General features: G+C 36.2%; 1 protein-coding gene across 2 annotated transcripts; it reads right to left on the bottom strand.

Annotated features, from left to right (window-relative positions):
• Window positions 1-210: 210 nt before the first annotated feature.
• LOC113231773 lies at window positions 211-19,058 on the bottom strand. 2 transcript variants are annotated; one of them, XM_026466300.1, is made up of 8 exons: window positions 18,915-19,058; window positions 10,041-10,202; window positions 7,649-7,792; window positions 3,965-4,185; window positions 3,030-3,548; window positions 2,372-2,954; window positions 1,987-2,286; window positions 211-1,518 (listed from the first exon to the last, which is right to left on the bottom strand). In XM_026466300.1, the coding sequence occupies exons 2-8, from the start codon at window positions 10,153-10,155 to the stop codon at window positions 1,193-1,195; spliced, it is 2,208 nt and encodes a 735-aa protein (XP_026322085.1). In that variant the 5' UTR covers window positions 10,156-10,202; window positions 18,915-19,058; the 3' UTR covers window positions 211-1,192. The 2 variants fall into 2 exon arrangements, with proteins under 2 accessions (XP_026322085.1, XP_026322086.1); XM_026466301.1 differs by lacking the exon at window positions 18,915-19,058 and adding an exon at window positions 10,817-10,831.
• Between the last annotated feature and the right edge of the window lie 1,407 nt (window positions 19,059-20,465).

Raw genomic sequence — 20,465 nt, 5'->3', positions numbered from 1 at the left:
CATCCAGTGGCGAGGCGTCCATATAACTCGATTCCCCCCGTCTTGCCTAAAATTTTCCACGTATTCCCAAAACACAAATAGACAGCGCGCATACCCCACCACTTAGTGTAGTAACCTATACGTATATTTCTATGTCTATTACATCTTAGAGTGGATACACATGGCGACTTCCAGCAGCGTTCGTAAAACGCGCGATTACATCGCTACACTTGCGATTTAAAGGCGATTGCATCGATGCAATCGCGCGTTTGCTTCGCTTGTGTACCTAAAGGTAGACGATTAGCTACTGCAAAGCGTTTGCATCGCTGCTAAAAGATCTGATGTGATCTGAACTTTCAACTACCCAACAATTTCTACACATTTAAAGTGGTACATTTTATTTATAAATATGTTCACGGGTGCTCCAAAAAAATCAACACATTTGACAAAAATCAACCATAAGCCAATCAATTTACGCAGCACTGGAAATTAAAGCTGAAAACAATTGAGTGCACTGACTTTGTACACAATGTTGAGTTTTGTAAAATTTGCAGATAAGAACTCTCCGACGTAGGTATATAGACATCGAGTAAATAACCAGAAATAGAGACGAAATAAGGGTCATACATTCCTGGTAACTTATCACTTATAAATATCAACTCTCGTTTTGCACTGTATATTCCAAGAATATGCTGTATTTATTGTAATAAAGATAATATATTTAGCAATAGCCTATATATAGATAATAATTTTGCAATTTTCGTCCATTATAGCAAAGCTCAAGTTAACTGGTCGATTTGAAGTGAAGCAATTGACGACACACAGACAACACCTGTCAATTGTTTCGAATTCGGGCTGGCCAATCGGAGCGTAGTAGTCAATGTAATGATATGGCAGAACAAATTAAATGACATTTCGTCTCTATTTCTGATTATATACTCGATGTATATAGATAAAATTGACCACTTGACACAGCTTGCCACAGGTGGACCTACTACTACCATTATGGGAGAAGCCGTTGCCCTGAGTCAACACCGTACCTGGGTTGCTTGGGAATGCCCAGGTCCATCGCTAATCGTTTTTCAGCTGATAACCATAACTTTTTCTTTATTACTTAGGCGATTCCCCTTTACACCAGGCGTAAACATTGAAGCAATGTTTGTACAAACGAAATATAAGTTATCACATAACTACTAACATACCGATTTTGAGACTAATGTTGTGATTTGTGTCTTCTCATTGGCGGTGGACTGACTACGGTAATAGACGGGGGCTTGAGCGAGCTCGAAGACACCTGGCCAACATTCGACTGGCTTTCAGCTTTGTCTGAACGATCCTGTGTATCACATGGCGTAATAATTTGTGGGATATTTGCTTGCGCGGTGATTCTAGCGATTTCCTGGTCAATTTTGTTAACTAGTTGTTCGACCGCTATGGGCCAGCGATTAGCGGGGACGGTATGTGCGGGAGAGAGACGGGCGTCTGTCATTACTGCGAGTCGCACTGTGTCTGCGTATTGTATTACTGTTAGCGACATACCTGGAAATATATAAACCGTTATTTCTATCACTGTCATATAAGGCATTTTTATTTGGCAATATGACCGTGTCACGTGCTAAACACTAGAGAATCTCTATCACTACTGGGCAGTAATACCATCAGAAAACTGACTAGGCCATAACACGGTACTGTGGCTTGAACAAGCACTCGTCAAATTTTGGGCAGAGAGGAAACAGAAACTCTTCTGTACCTCCTTACCCAATGGTATGCCTTACAGGGAAGCTACAGGCCACAGCCATAGTACATCAAAACAGTCGAAGCCAGGAAAATCCTTCAGTTATTTAACACTGTTGGCCTTAACTCCGAATTATAATTGGTGGTGATCACAATAGATAAGTAAACGGTCGCAGTGAATTGAAACCATCCTAATAATAATAATAAATAAAGGCCTTTATTTGGCTAATGAATTTGGTTATTTTGGCTAGTTTTAAGAGTTACTACACTTACTGATGTTCGCTTGTGGTGGTCTCCAATACACGACATACTCCACAATTTGTCCCCACAATGTCTTCCTTTCTCGAGCGTTAACAGGTGCGTTGATCTCAGCGTACGACACTGCGTACCTCCGCGATAACAGATTCAATGTTAATCTGGCGAAAGGCGAAGGCACAGCTCGTGTAAGGGCACCACACCGGGCTTGCGCTACCCATGCTGTGACTAGAGCACCTTGACGGTTGCAGGCATGTTCAACTGCAGAAGCTATACGACGTGGTGTGCCTCCAACTGGCAGAGAGAGACAGACCATGCCTGGAAAAGACGAGATCAATGTTATCCCTTATATACAGTTCATTTCATAGACTGTAATAGACACGGAAGGTTTGTTAGATGTTACCTCCTGTTACCGATTTCTTGTAATCTTTTCCTTGACCCTCAGCGAAAGTGAACAAAAAGTCTTCCGAAGCAGCTCTAGCTGTCGTTAAGATAATCTCTGGTGGAGGGGTTTGGGAATGTTCGAAAAAGGAACGCAGAGCTTCTGTTGCCCCGAAGAGTGCGATATCTGTCGAAGATACGCCAAGAGCTTCAGCAGCGCGTTCCATGCTTGTTCTTGATATCGGACGAGACCAAGCTGCTACCTTTCTGCCGCATAAGTTGACCGTTTGCAACAAATGTCTGTGGCCATCGTCAGCTCTAACAGTGTCCTCCCATAATTTAGCAGGAGCTCTGTATGTTTCGACTAATCCTCTCCATGCTTCCATTGATGCTCGAACCCACAACTGTGCTAGTTCTCCATACTTCCACGTCAATGTATTGGGATGGTTCACCTGCCCGGTATTCTTTAGTTCTTTGAACGCCTTCAGCTCGTCTCTGAGTTGAAGTGGAAGTTTAATAGCAGTTCTGGTCGTAGTCACAGCAGCGTTAAACGCACGACGCGGCCATTTTCGAGGGTCTGCGGTTACGAATGGTGAAACTAGAATCTGAAAAATACAACATATTATTTAATCCTGTTTGGTATTCTTGACTGTCTTCAGTTTATTGGAACAGAATCTTACCTTGGGTATTGTTAAGTTTCGTCTTTTGCATTCTTTCTGCACTGCAGCCAATAATGTCGTTGCTGTTAAAGGAGAATTACTAGATTTCTTTTTGGACAGTTCTCTTAGCGCACTGGCTCCAGAAATTAGTACCAAACCAGCAACATGAAAAGCACCAGGTAATGTCTTGAGAGCTCGGGGACTTTCTACGGGATCATACTCAGATATGAACTCATTCCAGGCGTTAGACAGATTTTCATTGATCTTTCCCAAAAGTTCTGGTATAGCTGATGGTTGAGGGAACAACTTGGCCAAAGGGCTTTGTTGGTTATAGACCGTTTGGGTCACAGTTTCATTTGAATTCTGTTCAACCAATAACAAGTCTCCTATGTTGATGGATTTGTGGCCACTAAGCAAAAGATGATGAACGCGAACTAATACGTAGAATTTGGGTTCAATAGAGACGACGGGGATGACGATGTATTGCCAGGGCGGTTGATCGTGCGGGAAGTATTTCGAGACGATTTCGCTGACATAGTCCTGAAACCACACAAGTTCACATTTTTAAGATATATCACGGAGACTGTATGAGGGAATTACACGATTTAACTCCGCCTTCCCTTTTCCACCATCGGGGGACTACACAAAGGCTGGGGTTTCACCCTTATGTTGTGGATATTCCAAGGATTCGTAAGAAGCGTTTTGGATTCCACATTTATATGGCGAACGGTTATGGAGTGGAATTCGTTGCATGAAGACTTCATTCCTGAACAGTATCTATGACTTGAGCTTTTTCAATACGAAAGTGAATAGGCATTATTTAGGTGTGCATGCTTCATCGTCGACGTGTCGTCGTCGTGGAGGTCAAATGCACACGTATTTTTTAATACAAAAACGATAAATTATTAGCTAATTGCATGCGGACATAAATTGTCACATGAAAGTACTTAACGTACCTGAATATTGTTGTCAGAAACAGGTCGTCCCCGATACACAGAGTTTGCGACTATGAAGTGGTTCTCAGGGTTAAAAGGAACGTTGACGTCCCAGGCGTAGTTGCCCCAACACGACACCAACCGATGCCGAAGTCGGGGGAACATCAGGTCCCCATTTTTGTCTCGCCGATCGGTCACATGCTGAGTCAATTGTGCCTTTATGTGATCAACGTTTAGTGGTCCTGAAAAGTATATTTTGTTTGATTGAATACAAAACAAAATCAATTGTCAAAATCCGCCAGTCTATCCTCGTACATCCTGGCACGCAACACGCGCCCGCCACGCGTTTCAGAGTGGCAGAGATCTTATTATTATGCACTCGTACGTTACAAAAATTCCCGCGCCCGAAACGCAGCCGCCTCTGTTCGGCCAGAGCATTAAGGTATATACTTCTAAAATTGATTTTATAATCGTCATTTCTTATTAAGTAGCAAAATCTAATATGAACAATTACAATGTAACGGCTGCGAAAACAAAATGTCGTTATCAAAAAGTCAGAGGCGGCGAAAACAAACCGCCAGATCCGTGTGAGATCGTATCGAGTCGTAAATATAGATAGACTATTCGTGAGATTGTTTATTTACTAATATTTGATTAAAGTAACTGTCTAATTTTTAAGCCTGCATGTTAATGTGTTCAAGTTTGAACAACTCGTATATAACTATAAACCGCAAGATAGTGACGGACATTATTGCATCGATGCAAACACGCGACTGCATCAATATAGTAGCTTTGTGTTGAATAATTATGTACGAAAAATCTGTATAGGTTTATGAACATTGTTTTGTTTTGTTAATAGTAAACTTATAATCTCAGTACAGAGTACTAAAAAAACCGACCTCAAAAGTTCGTGGAATTACATTTAATAATAATAATAATAATAATAATTCATTTATTTGTGAAAACACAGGTTAGATATGCAAGTTGACATGTACAAAATGAGTAGGTATAGTTTCACTGTGTCCGGCCAAACATTTGGCATACAAACATATTGAAAGTATATTTGGTATATGAATATTATAATACAAACACAATTACCGGTATTGACAATATAAAAATGAAAAGATTTTTATTTGCCAACTTTTATTGAAATCGGTTATCGGAAAGTGCGCATACCCGGATTCATCCCCTAGTCCGCCACTATACGGGACTTAACACAGGAGATAATAAAAATCGGTTCTCACAGCTTAAAGAAAAACGCTTTGAATTGGAGAATAGCAAAATCAACCATTAAAATAAACCATTGCTCCTTATAATAAAAATTAGGCGCTATTTAAAAAATGAGCTTCATATGTGAACAGCTACCCTTAGAGGTGGATGATTTCCTTCAAAATTAAATGGAACCACTATGGAAATACCCTCTTTCCAACAAAAAAGAATCATCAAAATCGGTGCACAAATGTGTGAGTTATTGCGTAACATACATACAAAAAAACATACAGTCGAATTGAGAACCTCCTCTTTTTTTTGAACTCGGTTAAAAAAGTGAAATTATCGAGTTCTTAGGTTTTCGCGATTGTTACACATAGGAAATGAAACTATTTTTCCGGATTTAAATCGCGTATATTTGTTTTTTCAAACAAACCGACGACGTTTCGGGCCCTTTACAGGTCCCATGGTCACGGTTGACTGAGGTGGTACAGTCTTCAACCAGTTATGTCTAATATTAATGCAAACCACCCTATTTTTTCACTATAGCTACAATAGTTATTAATTAAATACCTTATTTTTAATTTTACAAAGAAAACATTCCAATTTACGCTACATTCCTAAAGTGAAATTAATTAATGAATTTAAATCGTCGCGTTTGCATCACGTTTCTATCGCGTTTGTATCGGTGCTAAAAATCGCCGTGTTCGACCGCTCTTACATTACCTGTTAATGAAGCCTGAAACATTTTTTCATCAATCATTTACTATTGCTAGTTGAAGTTGACTACGAACTTTTAGGTAACGAAATTGCTTTATCGTCGCGTACCTTGTGCACAACGGGTTACTTAACCCCTCTAAGTTGAAACTATGATTGGCGTGATTTATCGCTAAAACGAATCAATATCATTAGACAATGTGTTTGTCACGATTTGACTCAAATATCGACAGCAGGTATTGCATAAAGAAAAATATTTTACATTTTTGTAAAGGTTAGCGTCTGTCATAGGTTTCATTTCTATGTTTTAATACGACAGATTAATTAATATCTATACCAAACATTCACAAATGTACAAGTCACCGCCGCACTTTTGATATTTTAATTTCAATTAAATCATTATCAAATAGCCACTGTACTAATTAAAAAATTATTTTACTACTTTAGATATAAGGTTAACACTCGGTTAAGGTTAAACAGTGACATTCCATATTTGATTTATCTTGTGTTTTTTTTTTAGAACATCGTAACCGTACTTATTAAATTATCAATTAAAAGTATGCCTTACTGTTTAAATATAATTTTATAATTATGAGGATGTTAATTAGTTTCTCAATGGAATAGAGTCGTTTGTTACATAATATTACCAGTGTCACAATATTACAATTTAGAATATCTAAGGTCGGCAGACTAAAACCAACATCATTCAATTAAATCAAATACCTCGACCGATTAATTGTGTACAGGAGATATGTAATATGTAAGGGAGACGTTGAGGGAAATGCCTTTGGATAACTCATTTAGTTAATAATTAAGTAAAATGCGTTCGAGGATTGATAACATGATCAATAAGTGGCTCATTCTCTTTTCAAAACTTCTATAATAGTATACACTTAGAATAATAACGTAAGTATACCTTAAAAAGTATTTATTTTCAAAACAGATGACCAGCTTTTCTTCCATAGATAATACAATTCGAATTAAAATGTTCTAAAAGGCAGGAACGCATACTGCCATGATGTGTAAGATATATTTTCAAAATACTAAAACTACTGCAGTATTTGAATTTACAAAATTTATTACTATAGTTAAATTGCAAATGTTTACTTTTTTTTCAATATTTCAAGCTTATGCGAAACACATTCAGATTTTTCCAGCATAAAAACTTTTTGCTTCTGACGTAAACAAAAGTGCAATTAAGAGCTCTCATGCCAAAAAAAGTTCGCGTGACATGCGACAGGAGATGTTGAATTTTTCGCATTAAAAGTACCAAATTCGTTTTAGCAGAATAACTCTAAAACTAAAGGGATTAAAAAAATCCGTAGTCACAGTTCTCGATCATGCATAAATATCTAATTATCTAATTTTTGTCTTAATAACCTGTAGCATTTCGAGGATAAATCGAAAAAATGTGAAAATTAGAGGTCATTTCGTGATTTTTATGTATTGACTAAACTTTATTGTTTTATGTTTCTGATTAACGTCTATGCTTGAATATATCGTGTAGTTACTCATACAATATTTTATTTTTAACTTTAAAGTGGATATACCCCTCTAAAATCAAATCGAAGATTAGGAATTTTTCCTTTGCTCCTTCTTGAATTTTAAAAATTCATTACCCTATGAGACAACTCTCAGCCCATGGGCTTTGTCATTATACAACTATAATGACAAAGCCCGTGGGTGTAATTTGCCGACTTTGCCTGCATGCGATGACATTGTTTACTAGAACGTGTGATGAAAAAGTGATTAATAGTTACAACTACACTTCTAGTTTACCTTTGATAGATAGCAGAACATTGATTATCCCTTGATTCCTGTGGGTGTCGAGGAGAGATCGCACGGTGTCGGTGCGAATGAAGGCCAGTCCAGGATAGCGGCTAGACAGCAGTTTAAGCCATAGATGCTTGCTTATTCTCACCACTGGAATACAATTATAACAATTCTTAAAATTTCATCAATTTCAAAATAGATAGTATAACTTCATACCCTTGGTTATAACATAACCACATGGCATCATATAAAAAGTGATTTTATTTATGACGACCTCGGTGGCCCAACTGTATATAGGCGCTGGATGCGGAGGTCCGATTCCCGGCAGGTTCAATTTGGGAAATGAACGTATCTGAAAGAAAGGTCTTGGTGCGGTCTTGAAAATACCGGGAAAACCCAGCCTTTCGAAACTATTTCAAAAGTATTTTTCCATACTTATAGGCTAAGCTTCTAGGCAGTTAAAACATGACATTGTAATCAAGTTTCCAGATCGGTTGCGGAGCATGCTGTAAAATTGAAACATGCCAAGTACAGTGCCTTGGAACCGATGTACGATTTTGTGCCAATTGCTGTGGACACTGCGGGAACTTGGGGTGCGGAGGCCAAGGAATTCATCAGACAATAGGGTCGTCGGTTTAGACATAGGGCTGTGATCCACGCTCTGAATCTTGGTGCAACATATTTCGTTGGCCATTCAGCGTGGTAATCCTGCCAGTGCTATTGGGATGTTTGAACCAGCTAGGATTCAGTGCGAGCCATTATATCTTATAGTTAAATAAAAATGACTAAACCTGGCGAATTGCATTACTGATTTTATTATATATTATATTAAGCCTGTTGCTGATTTATATCTGAGTCTACCTGACGAAGCCTACGTTGCGGATTGACATTTTAATTAATTTAGTATTTGAATGAATGAATAAACAAATATTGTTGTCAAATGTCGAAAAAAAATGAACTTGTTTATTACTCAAACTGGAAAATCAAAATTTATTTAATGGAAGTAATTTTTATTGTGGGCATGAAAGAAACAAAGGGCGCTTAATGTTATTATTTATTTATTACTATATTTTTTCAAGCCCCACAGATTATACTAAGTTCTAATCTACAGTGTCGTCATGAAATTGTAAGCAGAATAAAAAAATACTACAGGTTTAATATTGATTTGGCTCGGTTTAATATAGTGTTTTAATTAATTAACTGAATTAAGTTTCGAAAGTTTCTATATATTCCAAAGATTGAAAATATCAACATAGACTCTCAAAAATGCCCTAGTATCCACTGAAAGTATTACTTATTTGAAATTTTAGTAAAAATAATCACGTGTGTGTGGATTGAGTGAGCATTCTCTGTAAAAAATTTAGAATAATAGTCATTTAGTAGAAGTTTTAAAACATAGGTAGATGCCAATCTTTCTATGTGTAAAAAAGAAAAATCACTTAATGTGTGCTCACTCTGTTCTCTCAGAGAGCCAGTCAGGTCTAGATAAGTATTAAGTTCGCATGCAATATTCGTGTACTAGTTTTGTCAGATTATCATTTTTAATCACAAATACTTTCTTATGCTCACTCAGTCCACACACTTTTAAAAGGAACGATTGCTTATGAACCAACTAACAGACTAAAATTTCGTTTATGTCTAGTTATAATAAAAGTTATAAACTTTACTTATTCTGATATCTACTGCCTTTAAAAGAATAACACACGTACTATGCTTTAATATGTAATAGCATTCACCCTATTTTTATGCTTCTTCTGCCATACCCACTATTCACTATCATAAATTAGGGTTGGGACCAGAATGCCGCGATGAACAGCCAGATGCACACTTTTTAATTTTATAGTAACCATTACAACATAAGTTACAACAATTTCTAAATTTCTAAGTCTATACTTTTAATTAATTCGACATATTAATTATATATTTATTAATATATCAGAGCGGTGTACATAAGTTACACAATAGCGCTTGGTTTGTTATTCACGCTTCACGAATTTAGTAGTATTTCGACTGCATGCATTGAGGTAAATAAGTAGGTCCTACTATTGTTGCAAAACGTTAATTTAATATGCTCTTTTGTCAAATTATATCTGGAAATCTAAGTAGGCTATGTTTGGAATGATTGACTTTATATATTTTACATTATATATACATTTGTCGATTGTTTTCCCGTGTGAACCATTTCATTAATTTCCGTTTCAATTAGATAAGAGAAAACTATCTATAATAAACGCCTAAAATATATTATATATATATATATATATATATAACTCAGATGGTTAATATCGACGGAAAAATGTTCAAAAAACAATCAAGACACTATCGTCACGAGCGTGATAAAGACGGTACTTTTAAGCAAAGAGAGAATTTAATTTTTATTATTTGGAAAGTATCTTACCGACATAAGAGATGGCTAGCGCCGGAAGTGCAGAGACGGCGATCCAAAACGCGCAGCAGGTATAGATTTCGTCGGCAAGACGCGAGCGCACGCCTTTCTTCCGCGCCGGCCCCATTTCATCTGCGCACGCGCAGCCCTCGCTGACGCATCCGGCGGTTATCGCTGCAAACGAGTTTGTTGTTATTATTTGTCAATATAAATAGAGGTTTCGATTGATTAATAGAATTAATGTGGGAAGTTATATTTTCTCGTTTATAGAAATTTAACAAAATATATTATACATTCTCTCTATTTCTCACACAGACCCAACACTCTTTACAGAAAATGTTTTTTTTTATCTATACTCTTTTTTTCTGGTTTCATATAATTCTCTGCGAAGTTGTATTTCATGAGATTTCATTTGTTTACAAGGAATTGCGACACGAAGGTGGGTAATTTTCAGAATAGTTTTCTCTACCTAATTTCTGTGGCAATTTTTATTATTTAATTGTTCTAGAATATTTTCATAAAGTATTATTTTGTATTCGAGTGTGGTATCCTGAGATATTATTTGATACATCACGATAGTATACTTGAATAATAAAAATTACCATCAAGGGTAGAGAAATGTAACCTGATTTTTTAGAAATTACCAAGGTAGAAAAGTAGTCTTTTTCATTTATCTGTCGATTTGTATAATCAACGTACGTTGGTGGTTTAAGAGTGTACATATAATCTTTTTTTTACTAAACTCTTTTTTATATACACAATATCTGTAGTAGTTGACTTGGACTTACTTGGATGGTTGCGTTATGGTTGCTTACGTCATTTAGATAGCAAATATTGGAAAATTCTTGGATTTCAACAATTCGTTACAAAAAAGTAAAGGCTAGCGTGCGTACGCACTACAGCGGACTAAATAAATACTGCAGTTCTACTTCTTAACCTCGTTCCGCTTATTATGAAATCCTACGCCAATCGAATACAAATTACCAAAACTCGATAATCGTTGAAAACGTACTATTCGTCTAAAGGCCAAGTAGGTACTGTTTACAGGTATTTTTAATACCTGTGGCTGTCATACCGCTACGCAAGCGTGCGTGTATATATTTATTTATTTATTGTATAGGAAAGCTAACATGATGCATAATTGCATTATATACAATAATAGTAAATGTACAACACGTTACCAAGTTTAAAGGTAAATATACACCATACTTATTGGCTAACACAGCACGCTCTCTCAAGCTCAATTACTCTTTATAATATATGTACAGTTAAGGGCACGTCAAGCTTGACACTTTGTACTTTGGACTGTCCTTATCGTAAGCAGCATAGAGTTGGATATAAATCTTAAGTGTCAAGCTTGACGTGTCTTGACCCTGTACCTGGAATATCTATACATGACATTGTACCACGCATGCCGTTAACGTGAATACAATTATGAAGCTCCTTACATGGCTGACCGAGGTTATTTACCAGGTATGAGGCTTTCGAAATAGTTATTTTTGATACAAGTGCGGAAAGTTAGTCATTATTGTCATGACGGTCAAGACTCGAGACAAGTGAAAATGACAAATCCGCACGTGTATCAAACGACGTTTTTTAATACATTTGCGAAAAAACTAGATTGGAAGTAAAATAAAACAGTATATTTTAGTGGTGCGGCGGCGGTGCGCAACGGTCTCGCGTAATGCTCACCTCCGGTCATTGTTAATACTCAATCAGCCATCTTTATGGAAAAAATTTTGATATTTTTAAATGTAAGTGTGTGTTGTTTTATAAAACACCTATGCAATTTAAACAAATAAGATGTTTGTAAGTAAATATAAGTTTTAATGACGAATGACTTACGTCACAAAGCACATAAATATTAAATAAATATACAACCTCTTTAGTTCTATGTTTAAGACTTGAAACAACAGTAAATGAAAAAAAATGGAAAAGTAAAAAGCACTAGTGCGAAAAATCCAACTTTCGGCACGATTTGTAGTACGAAAAATACCACGTTCTGAGCAAACTGTATTAATAACAATTTTACTCCATACAAATTGTTGCTTATCCCTAGCTTTTTTTTATGATAACAAGTGACGGGACGAATAAGTGCGTCTGTTGGTAAATGGCACGTCTGTCCATAACAGTTATAGTGCCGCTCAAAGCTTTCAATCACAAAGATCTGAGGGGTAGTGCCACTGCGCCCGTCACCCTGTGACATAAGGTGCCAAGTCCCATGTGACTATAATTTCAAATGCTCATGTTACTGCTTGACGGTAGAAATAGGTGAGGTGGCAGTTCGACTGCTAATAAATCTATCACAAATATAAAGTAATATTACAATATAAATGTTTGGTTTTCATTTATATCTATAAAAACCAAATGACGTTATATTTAGCACCATCATATTTGACAGGTCCTTTGACAGGTTAGTAACTTTGGAAATATTGGTTTCAAAATGTTTTATTTGCTGAACATTAAAATTGAAACTAAATAAGTTATAAAAACCGCTTATAGATATTAGTAGATATAGTAAGTAGTATGATAGTTGTAGATCTCGTTTCGTAATTAACGTAAGTTATGGTAAGGGCAGTATTGTCCTTAAATATAGATAATTTGTCTCAAAGAGACGTTATTTTCTCTCATTCGTATCCCATAACCGCAGGACACCCTGTATTTTGTGTAATTAAAGAAATATATTAATAATTTTCCCGTATTAAGTAAGTCCCGACGTACCTATTCTAAGTCTAAGTCAAATAATCATTTATTCCATAGGTAAAATAAATTCACACTTGACGCATTTTTAAGCTACTGCTCGTTCACTGTACTGAGTTCCCTGAGAAGAGCGAGCAAGAAACCCTAAGTTTCATAATGCTCTTTTCAAATAAACTTAATCGCCTGGAATACACTTTAAATCAAATTTGTGTGGAATCTAGAGTCATGTCGTCTTTCCATACATCTTTATGTAATACGTTGTCGTCAATATTGTAACGTGGTTTTTCAATTAAAATATTTTTAAAGTAAGTTTTAAACTTAGGATATGATAATATATACTTCGGAATCTTATTGTAAAATCACATACAGATCCCCATAAAAGAATCGTTTACCTTAAACTTAGTTAAACGAAATCGCGATACCATGAGTTTAGACTTAGTTCTAAGGTTAATATTATGGACATCTTCTCACTTTTTACTTACTCTAAACTACGAGCCAAAAACTTTGTCTATTTTGCCTTGGTTTATTCATTGTGACTAACTGACCGTCATCGTGATCCGTCGAGACTTCTGAGACGCTGTACTAGCTATAACGTCACTTTCTCTGTCTACGGAGAAAGCCGTCAAAAGGTAATAAGTACTTTGCTATGTAGAGTTGTGGCAGGTTACGTTTCTTCTCGCATTTCTGTTTAACATTTTTGTATGTATGCTTGTAAAGAGGTATTATTACTACATTTGTTTGCGTGCACATACCATTTTGATAATAAACTTGCGAGATGTTTGTGGTGAAAAGAAATTGCTATTCATGAATAATGTTATATCCGTTTTGAGATCAGTACTCGTATAAACAATTTGTAGATAAGAAATTTAATCAATTATTAAACGTAGTAAAAACGGCATGCAGTAAGAAAAATATCATTTGAAGATTTTTTTTACGATATACTATGTGACGGGACGCCTGGTGGTAAGCGACTCACCTGTCCATAATAGTTGTGCTTTAAATCACGCAGATCTGAGAGGCGCCGCCACTGCACCCGTCACCCTGACCCCTAAGACATAAGTTGAGAAGTCCCATGTGCCTGCAATTTCCCCAGCACCCTTACCCTTTAAAACCGGCACGCGTGGTGAAATTACAGGCACTTGGGACTTGTCAATTTATGTTTCAGGGTGACGGGTGCAGTGGCAGTACCTCTCAGACCTTTACGACTTAAAACTCTGAGTGATACTGTCACTACTATGCACAGGCGTGTCGCCTAACACGACGCGACTTATTCGTCCCGTAAATTGGCGTCATAAAGAAATCTTTGAAAATAATAGAAATTAAAAAAATAATAAAAAAGATTTTAAAAAAGGTGTTTGTAGCATTGAAGGGAAGACAGAAGAAAACAGCAGGAGAGAAAGATCGAGAATCGCATTTAGTGAGGAAATAAAAGAGAACATAGTAAGCTATAAAGAGATCTAGGAGCTTCTAGTTAGAAATAGAGGAGGCAACACGAGCTCTTAGATAGAATGTAGAGGGTACACCGCATATTTTCGACAAATTCATTATCTCATCTATACGTTGATTGAAAACTAAGTAGTATATAAAGGTAATTGGTAGAGATTGTAATAAACCCGGTATTTTACGTGCGTAAGATTTTATATCGATCATTACCAGCGTTGTAGTGACGTATTAGTAACGTGTTGTTTACAAACCTAACTGTATGTAGACGCCAAATTAATGATTACTTTGTGCGTAAATGAATGACTAACCTAACGTAATTTAAACTATAGCGCCGATTATGTAGTTTTTAATGATTTAGGTTTTTAATGATTTTCGTACAACTGAAAGAAAAACAATTACTGATATGGTATTTTATGCAATTGTTGTATAATGAATGTTATTAAGCCGAGTGGCTTAAGAAATAGGGTCGAAATTTTAAAACCTAATTATGTAATGATTGCATACAACGAACTAGTTATACACTCTGCTTTTCACTTCAATTGCGAGGAAATTAAACGCAATATTGCAAATAAAAGATTATTTAAATAAAATTGAACGTAACATTACAACAATTAGACATATTTAATGTGATGGTTTTTTATTTTATGCACTAGAGCATAAAATCCATTTTATGCAGCCTACACTCAGCATAAATACGAAATTTAAGAGCATGAGAAGTGAAATAGTTATTTTTTTCCAAATGGTTATGCCTCTGTACCCGTCATGTAACATATCGAGATATTATTAAATTGGTATTGATAATTTCACAAATATAGTGACGTTATTCTATTCAGGAACACATCGACGTGTTTAAGGAGATTCTGTTAATCAGCAAAAATACGACGTTTTTGTTTTTTGGCACTCATTAATATTATAATTTTTTTATGACAAATAGTGGCAAACGTAACTCAATTTTTTGCCTTCACTACTCAGAAACGAATGATTTGATAGCGTTTGCAGTGCCACTCAGACCTTTAAATCGCAAAGATCGCTGTCATCCTGAATATACTTACAAGTGTCATTAGTCAATATCACATACGTTGCTGTGATCGCAAAGTAAATAACCAAAGCACTTATGTTATGGAAATCGGAAACAACAGAGGTACCATCGACACCCACACGCGAGACAATACAGAAAAGTTACTTTTCTACACTGACACGGCCGGGAATTGAACCTGGGACCTCAGAAATGGCGACACCATGAAAACCGTGCAAGCCACTCGACCACGAAGACAGTCATTTGTTTGTAATTTCACCAGCATCATTACCCTTTAAAAGTAACTCTTAGATTACTATTTCGTAATACAAATAGCTTTTTTTTTAAATATAATAACTAAGTGACGATACGAACAAGTCGTGTGTATGGTGGTGAGCGACACACCTGTCTATAACAGTTGCAGTGCCATTCAGAGCTTTAAATCACAAATGAGGGGCACTGCCACTGCGCCCGACACCCTGAGACATAAGTTGACAAGTCCCATGTGCTTGTAATTTCACCAACACGCACGGAACGCTGTAATGTTCACATTACTGCTTGACCGAAGAAATAGGTAAGGTGGCTGTACTTCCCTCGATGATCTCTTTCACAAGAAGCTCAACTGTTACTAAAAAAGCTATGATTGTAGTAGTACTTCCCAGGATTAACTCTTGAGGCGGCTTCCCACGGCCCACGGCCGAAAACACGCCGTGGAAAAAGAGCACGCCTGTGTTCGCCCAAGCGCGTCCGTGCTCGCCCGTGGCGGCTTTTTCGGTTCCGCGTTCCGCCACTGATCGGTAACTTCAAAGGCGCGGCGGGAGAGCACGCACTGCCTGTGCTCTCGAGACACATCGGAATACATGCTGCCACACGCGTCGGCCCGAGGCCGCCCGTACTCGCCCGTTTCGTGAGCTCGCCCATACAAATCGGTGCGCTCATGATGTCACGGGCTGTGGGGATTTATCATATTAGATAGACAGACTAATAATTTTCATCCCTGTTACAGCAAAAACTAGTGCTAAAAATGAGGATTATTTTAGAGTCTGGCGGAGTAGATGGATGTAGTATTCGACCGCAACTGTTTTGAACCGAAGGTGAAACTTCTGTCTGGCACTAGGCGGACGTATAACGCCCAAGCGGAGTTGATGTCGCCCTGTCGGTGACCCTGTTTGAGATAAACTCGCTATCTGCTCTCTTCAACGGGAGACAGAACGCTGTCTCTACAAACTTTAACGAGTTCACTGTGTTATGTGTTTTCATCCATTTATATAAAAACTAAACGATGTTACAGTTAAACGTAAGTTCAAACGTAAGTTAAAAGTAAGTTCAACGAAACTTACATAACTTACACTAGCGTTACAGTACATTTATGAAAATGTAATTTATGTTAACAGGAATAGTAATTTCTTTATGAACAATAGTGACAGACATAACATTAAAACGAGGAATAAAAATAAACTAGCTGTTCTTGATCGTCGTCTTCACAAAGTCACAAATTCATTTAAGGGGCAATGTATACACTTCTACAACAAGATTCCGGTTAATATACAAACTTTGCCATTCACGAGGCTTAAAATTATAGTGAAACAAAAACTTTATACTAAAGGCTATTACATATACAATTTCTGCGTACTTGGATGACAAAAATCCGTGGTAGTAACCCGTTTAGCTCATGGAGATAGTCTCCACCGCTGACGTTTGACAAAAAAATATTGTAAATGTTGAATGTGTACAAATGTTATTTACAAAGAGCAACCCCTAGAGTTTCTTGCTCATTCTTCTCAAGGGAAACTGCCTTACGAATGAGTGGTAGAGTTTAACCAATATGACGATTTCGAGTAAAATAATGCTTACTTATGAAATAAGGATTATTTTGATTTTTGATTTTGATTTTACAATGTTTTATAATAAAGATACCTACTATCGCGCCGAAAAGCAAGTCACTAAAGAGGTATAAAACCGATGATGATGAATTCAAAAGTGGGCTTCGGCCCACGTATAAGTAGATGATAACCAAAATAAAAACTATATACCAAATACGGACGTCACCAGTCTTTTCGTATAAAGTAGTTAAATAAGTTTTATTTATTTGTTATTCAATTTATTTACAAAAGCTTGCTTTTGTCAGAGTAAATAAATATGTCGTTATGAATATTATTGTCAATTATTATATATTTAAAGCCAAATTTTAACGTTCAAAGTTGTTACCGAAATATACCTTCCAGTGTAAACATTTTCGTTGTTATTGCATTAGAATTACATCAAGAACTTGTCAAAATGCCACCTGCGAAAACTACGTAGGTAGTATATTATAGAGGTCAAAGAAAAAGCTTTGCAGAAAACAAAATGGCGCTTAATAGACCGACTAGATCCTAACTCTTGAATCCAACATAGAGAGCACGTCAGGAGAAGATCTCTTACACTTATACTAGGCAAATGTCACACTATCCTTGTTTTTTACTTCGTTCGTCGTATAAGAATTCCTATCGAAAAATTTCCATTAATTCCCTTACTTGTTATGTATTTACACTGTCTAAGTTTACATGATAGCAGTAGCTATTAGTTGGTTACACGGTTTCAGCGGATGATTAAGTGATAATTGATGTATAGTATACAGTTAAATTAAGTAACATACACTTCACGCCCTTTTCCCGTCCGTTGAGACCACAGCCTCTCACTTGCTAGGATCCTGACACATATTTTTCTCCAAAAACAATGCATTAAGCGATCGAGAAATATACCTATGCGTCAATTCACAGTTGAAGTACCTAATAGAAGACTTTTTACGAGGATTAATTTTGGCATTGAAATGTGTGATACGCCAAACTGCCATGTCAAAAGCGACCAAAGGTATCTACTAATAATAAAGGCATTCTGCCATAGTTATCAGGGGCCGGATGTAAAGTATGTACGCTCTTAGACCCAAGAGTTTATAAATATTTTATTTAATTAATATATTATTTTAAAATTTATTTTAATTTAATTATTATAAATCCAGTCTTGGCAGTTATAGCTTTCACTATTGAGCTAATATTTTGTGATATGTTTACAACACTTTAATGTGTACATAAAGTTTTTTTAACGTAAATTAAACGCACGCTTGGCCACTATGTCGCCTCGTGTTAGGCGATGATGTGACAAACAATGGTTTGAAAATCCCAATTCACTCTCGCCTTGAATAGTCTCTTCGAAGACTTTTCGTAGACGTATATATTTAAAATAATAAAATTCTACATGTTTCTGTGTCCGACTCTAAGTACACTTGAAAGTCAATGTGTCATAGTGTCAACTTACTTCGTTTCAATCCTTGCAGACTTTAGACTATTAGCTTTTAACGTTATTATAATATTATCCAACTCTTTTTTGCAACTTTTTCCTGTTTTTTTTCTACACACTTATTCATGGATTTTTAAATCATGTTATCATAAATAGCCTAGAGGTGAATTTAAATATTAAAATGCGTACATTGTTGGTACATGGTTACTTTTTTCTATAACTTTTCAAAAGGTCATTTTAGGGTGAAAGTACATATCTGTATAGAGTAAGAGATACTGTCAACTACTTTATCGAAAGTTATTCTGAATTCTTTTTGAATAGTCACTTTATTAATTTGGCTCTAAAATTTCCTTTTCTGTCACGGATTTTTCTACAAAAGGGTCGCCGTTTTACGTTATAATCTTTAAAATTATAATTTATATAATGAAATATTGTAACAAATGTCCACTTACCTAATTATTTTTTCCGTATATCCAAAACGACCTTTGGAACAAACACAGTCACTGATTTAATTTTGTTTTTAAATTCACGCACTTCGTTGTAGTGTAAATGTTTTGGGTGCGCGCGCGCCGGTTGTAGCGCAGACGCGGATGTGCCGGCGAGCGAGTCGAGTGACCGATGCCTTGTGTCGTGTGATGCCGTGTGCCGAGTGGGCGATGTGATTCCGCTTATCGATTTGTCCAAGGTCCAAGACCGAGCAGCTGGAATATGCCTATCACTTGCTTGTCGGCACTCTTGTTGTTAGTTGTTGATGTATAGTTTTTTAATCGTCTCTACATACTTACCTGCCTACTTACGGGTCCAAATTCCAATTAGCAATGCCTCTATAAAAGGTCATCTTTTTGTAAGTATCTACCAATGTATTTGTTATTTAAATTTGTATTTTCACGACCAGGTTGAAACATTGCTTGCTACTGTTCTATTTCGTTGACATTTCAATTTGTTTTTAATTATTCCTGTAGAGGGCGATCTTTTTGCATCAATATTGTTATTATACAAAATCGTACCCTAATGTTCAGTTATATCAAACTTAAATACGTCTTAAAATAGTGCTTAAACTGATAAGACCAACTTAGTACTATTGTATTTGGACTGTATTAGGACATTTCCAAAGAGTGTCTTTTGCGTTGAGTACAAGTGGACATTTATTTACTTATTATTAATTCAGGATATTCTACATAGACCACACTACATTAAATGTATTAAATAATTAATATTGAACATAATAGCTTAAAACTAAGTACTTCTACACTTACGGGACATCAATGTATGCAATGATAATAATATTTAATAGCAGTAAAATTCCTTGTGAAAAAATTCATCCAGGGAAGTACTGCCCCCCTTTCTATTTCTGCCGCCAAGCCGTAACGTGAGCATTACTGCGAGATTTTGAAGGGCAAGGGTGCTGGTGAAATTATAGGCACATGGGACTTTTCAGCTTATGTCTCAGGGTGATGGGCAAAGAGGCAGTGCACAGATCTTTTCGATTTAAAGCTATGAATGGCACTGCAATTATTTTAGACAAGCGTGTCGTTTACCATCAGGTGCACAGCTTGTACCTTCCTGTCACTTAGTATTTAAAAAAGAAAATAAAAAAAATATACTATACATATTTAGAAAGGATGATACTAATACTGCCTTCATCTTACTTAAAATGTCCAGCAAATTAATGTTTTTAATTATAGTACATTAATTAAAACTACATTTTTTATAATAATCTACAACTCATTAAAGCAGTAGTTTATTCTGAATGAAAAAAGAAATTGTAATTCTGTTGCATTTTCGGTTCATTATTAATGGTGTTAATGGCGACGAAAGTCACAGATTGCAGTTTATTATTATTTTTTAATTTATAGCAATTTATTATATTTATTGTGCTGAGTTGCCAGATGTGTGAGTTGCAGTGTAGCTTATTTTTAAGAAAAAAGTTTTGGGGAGATCACAACTAGGCAGGACAACTTACCTACTGAAGCGCAGTTGGATGCTGAAAAACAGCCTGGTAT

The sequence above is a fragment of the Hyposmocoma kahamanoa genome, unplaced genomic scaffold (genome assembly GCF_003589595.1).
Source record: "Hyposmocoma kahamanoa isolate Upper Pololo Valley unplaced genomic scaffold, ASM358959v1 66, whole genome shotgun sequence".
Taxonomy (NCBI): Eukaryota; Metazoa; Arthropoda; class Insecta; order Lepidoptera; family Cosmopterigidae; genus Hyposmocoma; species Hyposmocoma kahamanoa.
Note: the sequence above shows the minus strand (reverse complement) of the source record. Positions and strands in the feature narration are given on the sequence as shown.

Coding starts and splice junctions, on each gene's coding strand:
- LOC113231773 (XM_026466300.1), bottom strand. CDS start 10,155: ATGGGGCCGGCGCGGAAGAAAGGCGTGCGCTCGCGTCTTGCCGACGAA. Junction 7,793..10,040: donor GCTAGCCATCTCTTATGTCG/GTAAGATACTTT, acceptor ATTGTATTCCAG/TGGTGAGAATAAGCAAGCAT. Junction 4,186..7,648: donor TGTTCTGCTATCTATCAAAG/GTAAACTAGAAG, acceptor TATACTTTTCAG/GACCACTAAACGTTGATCAC.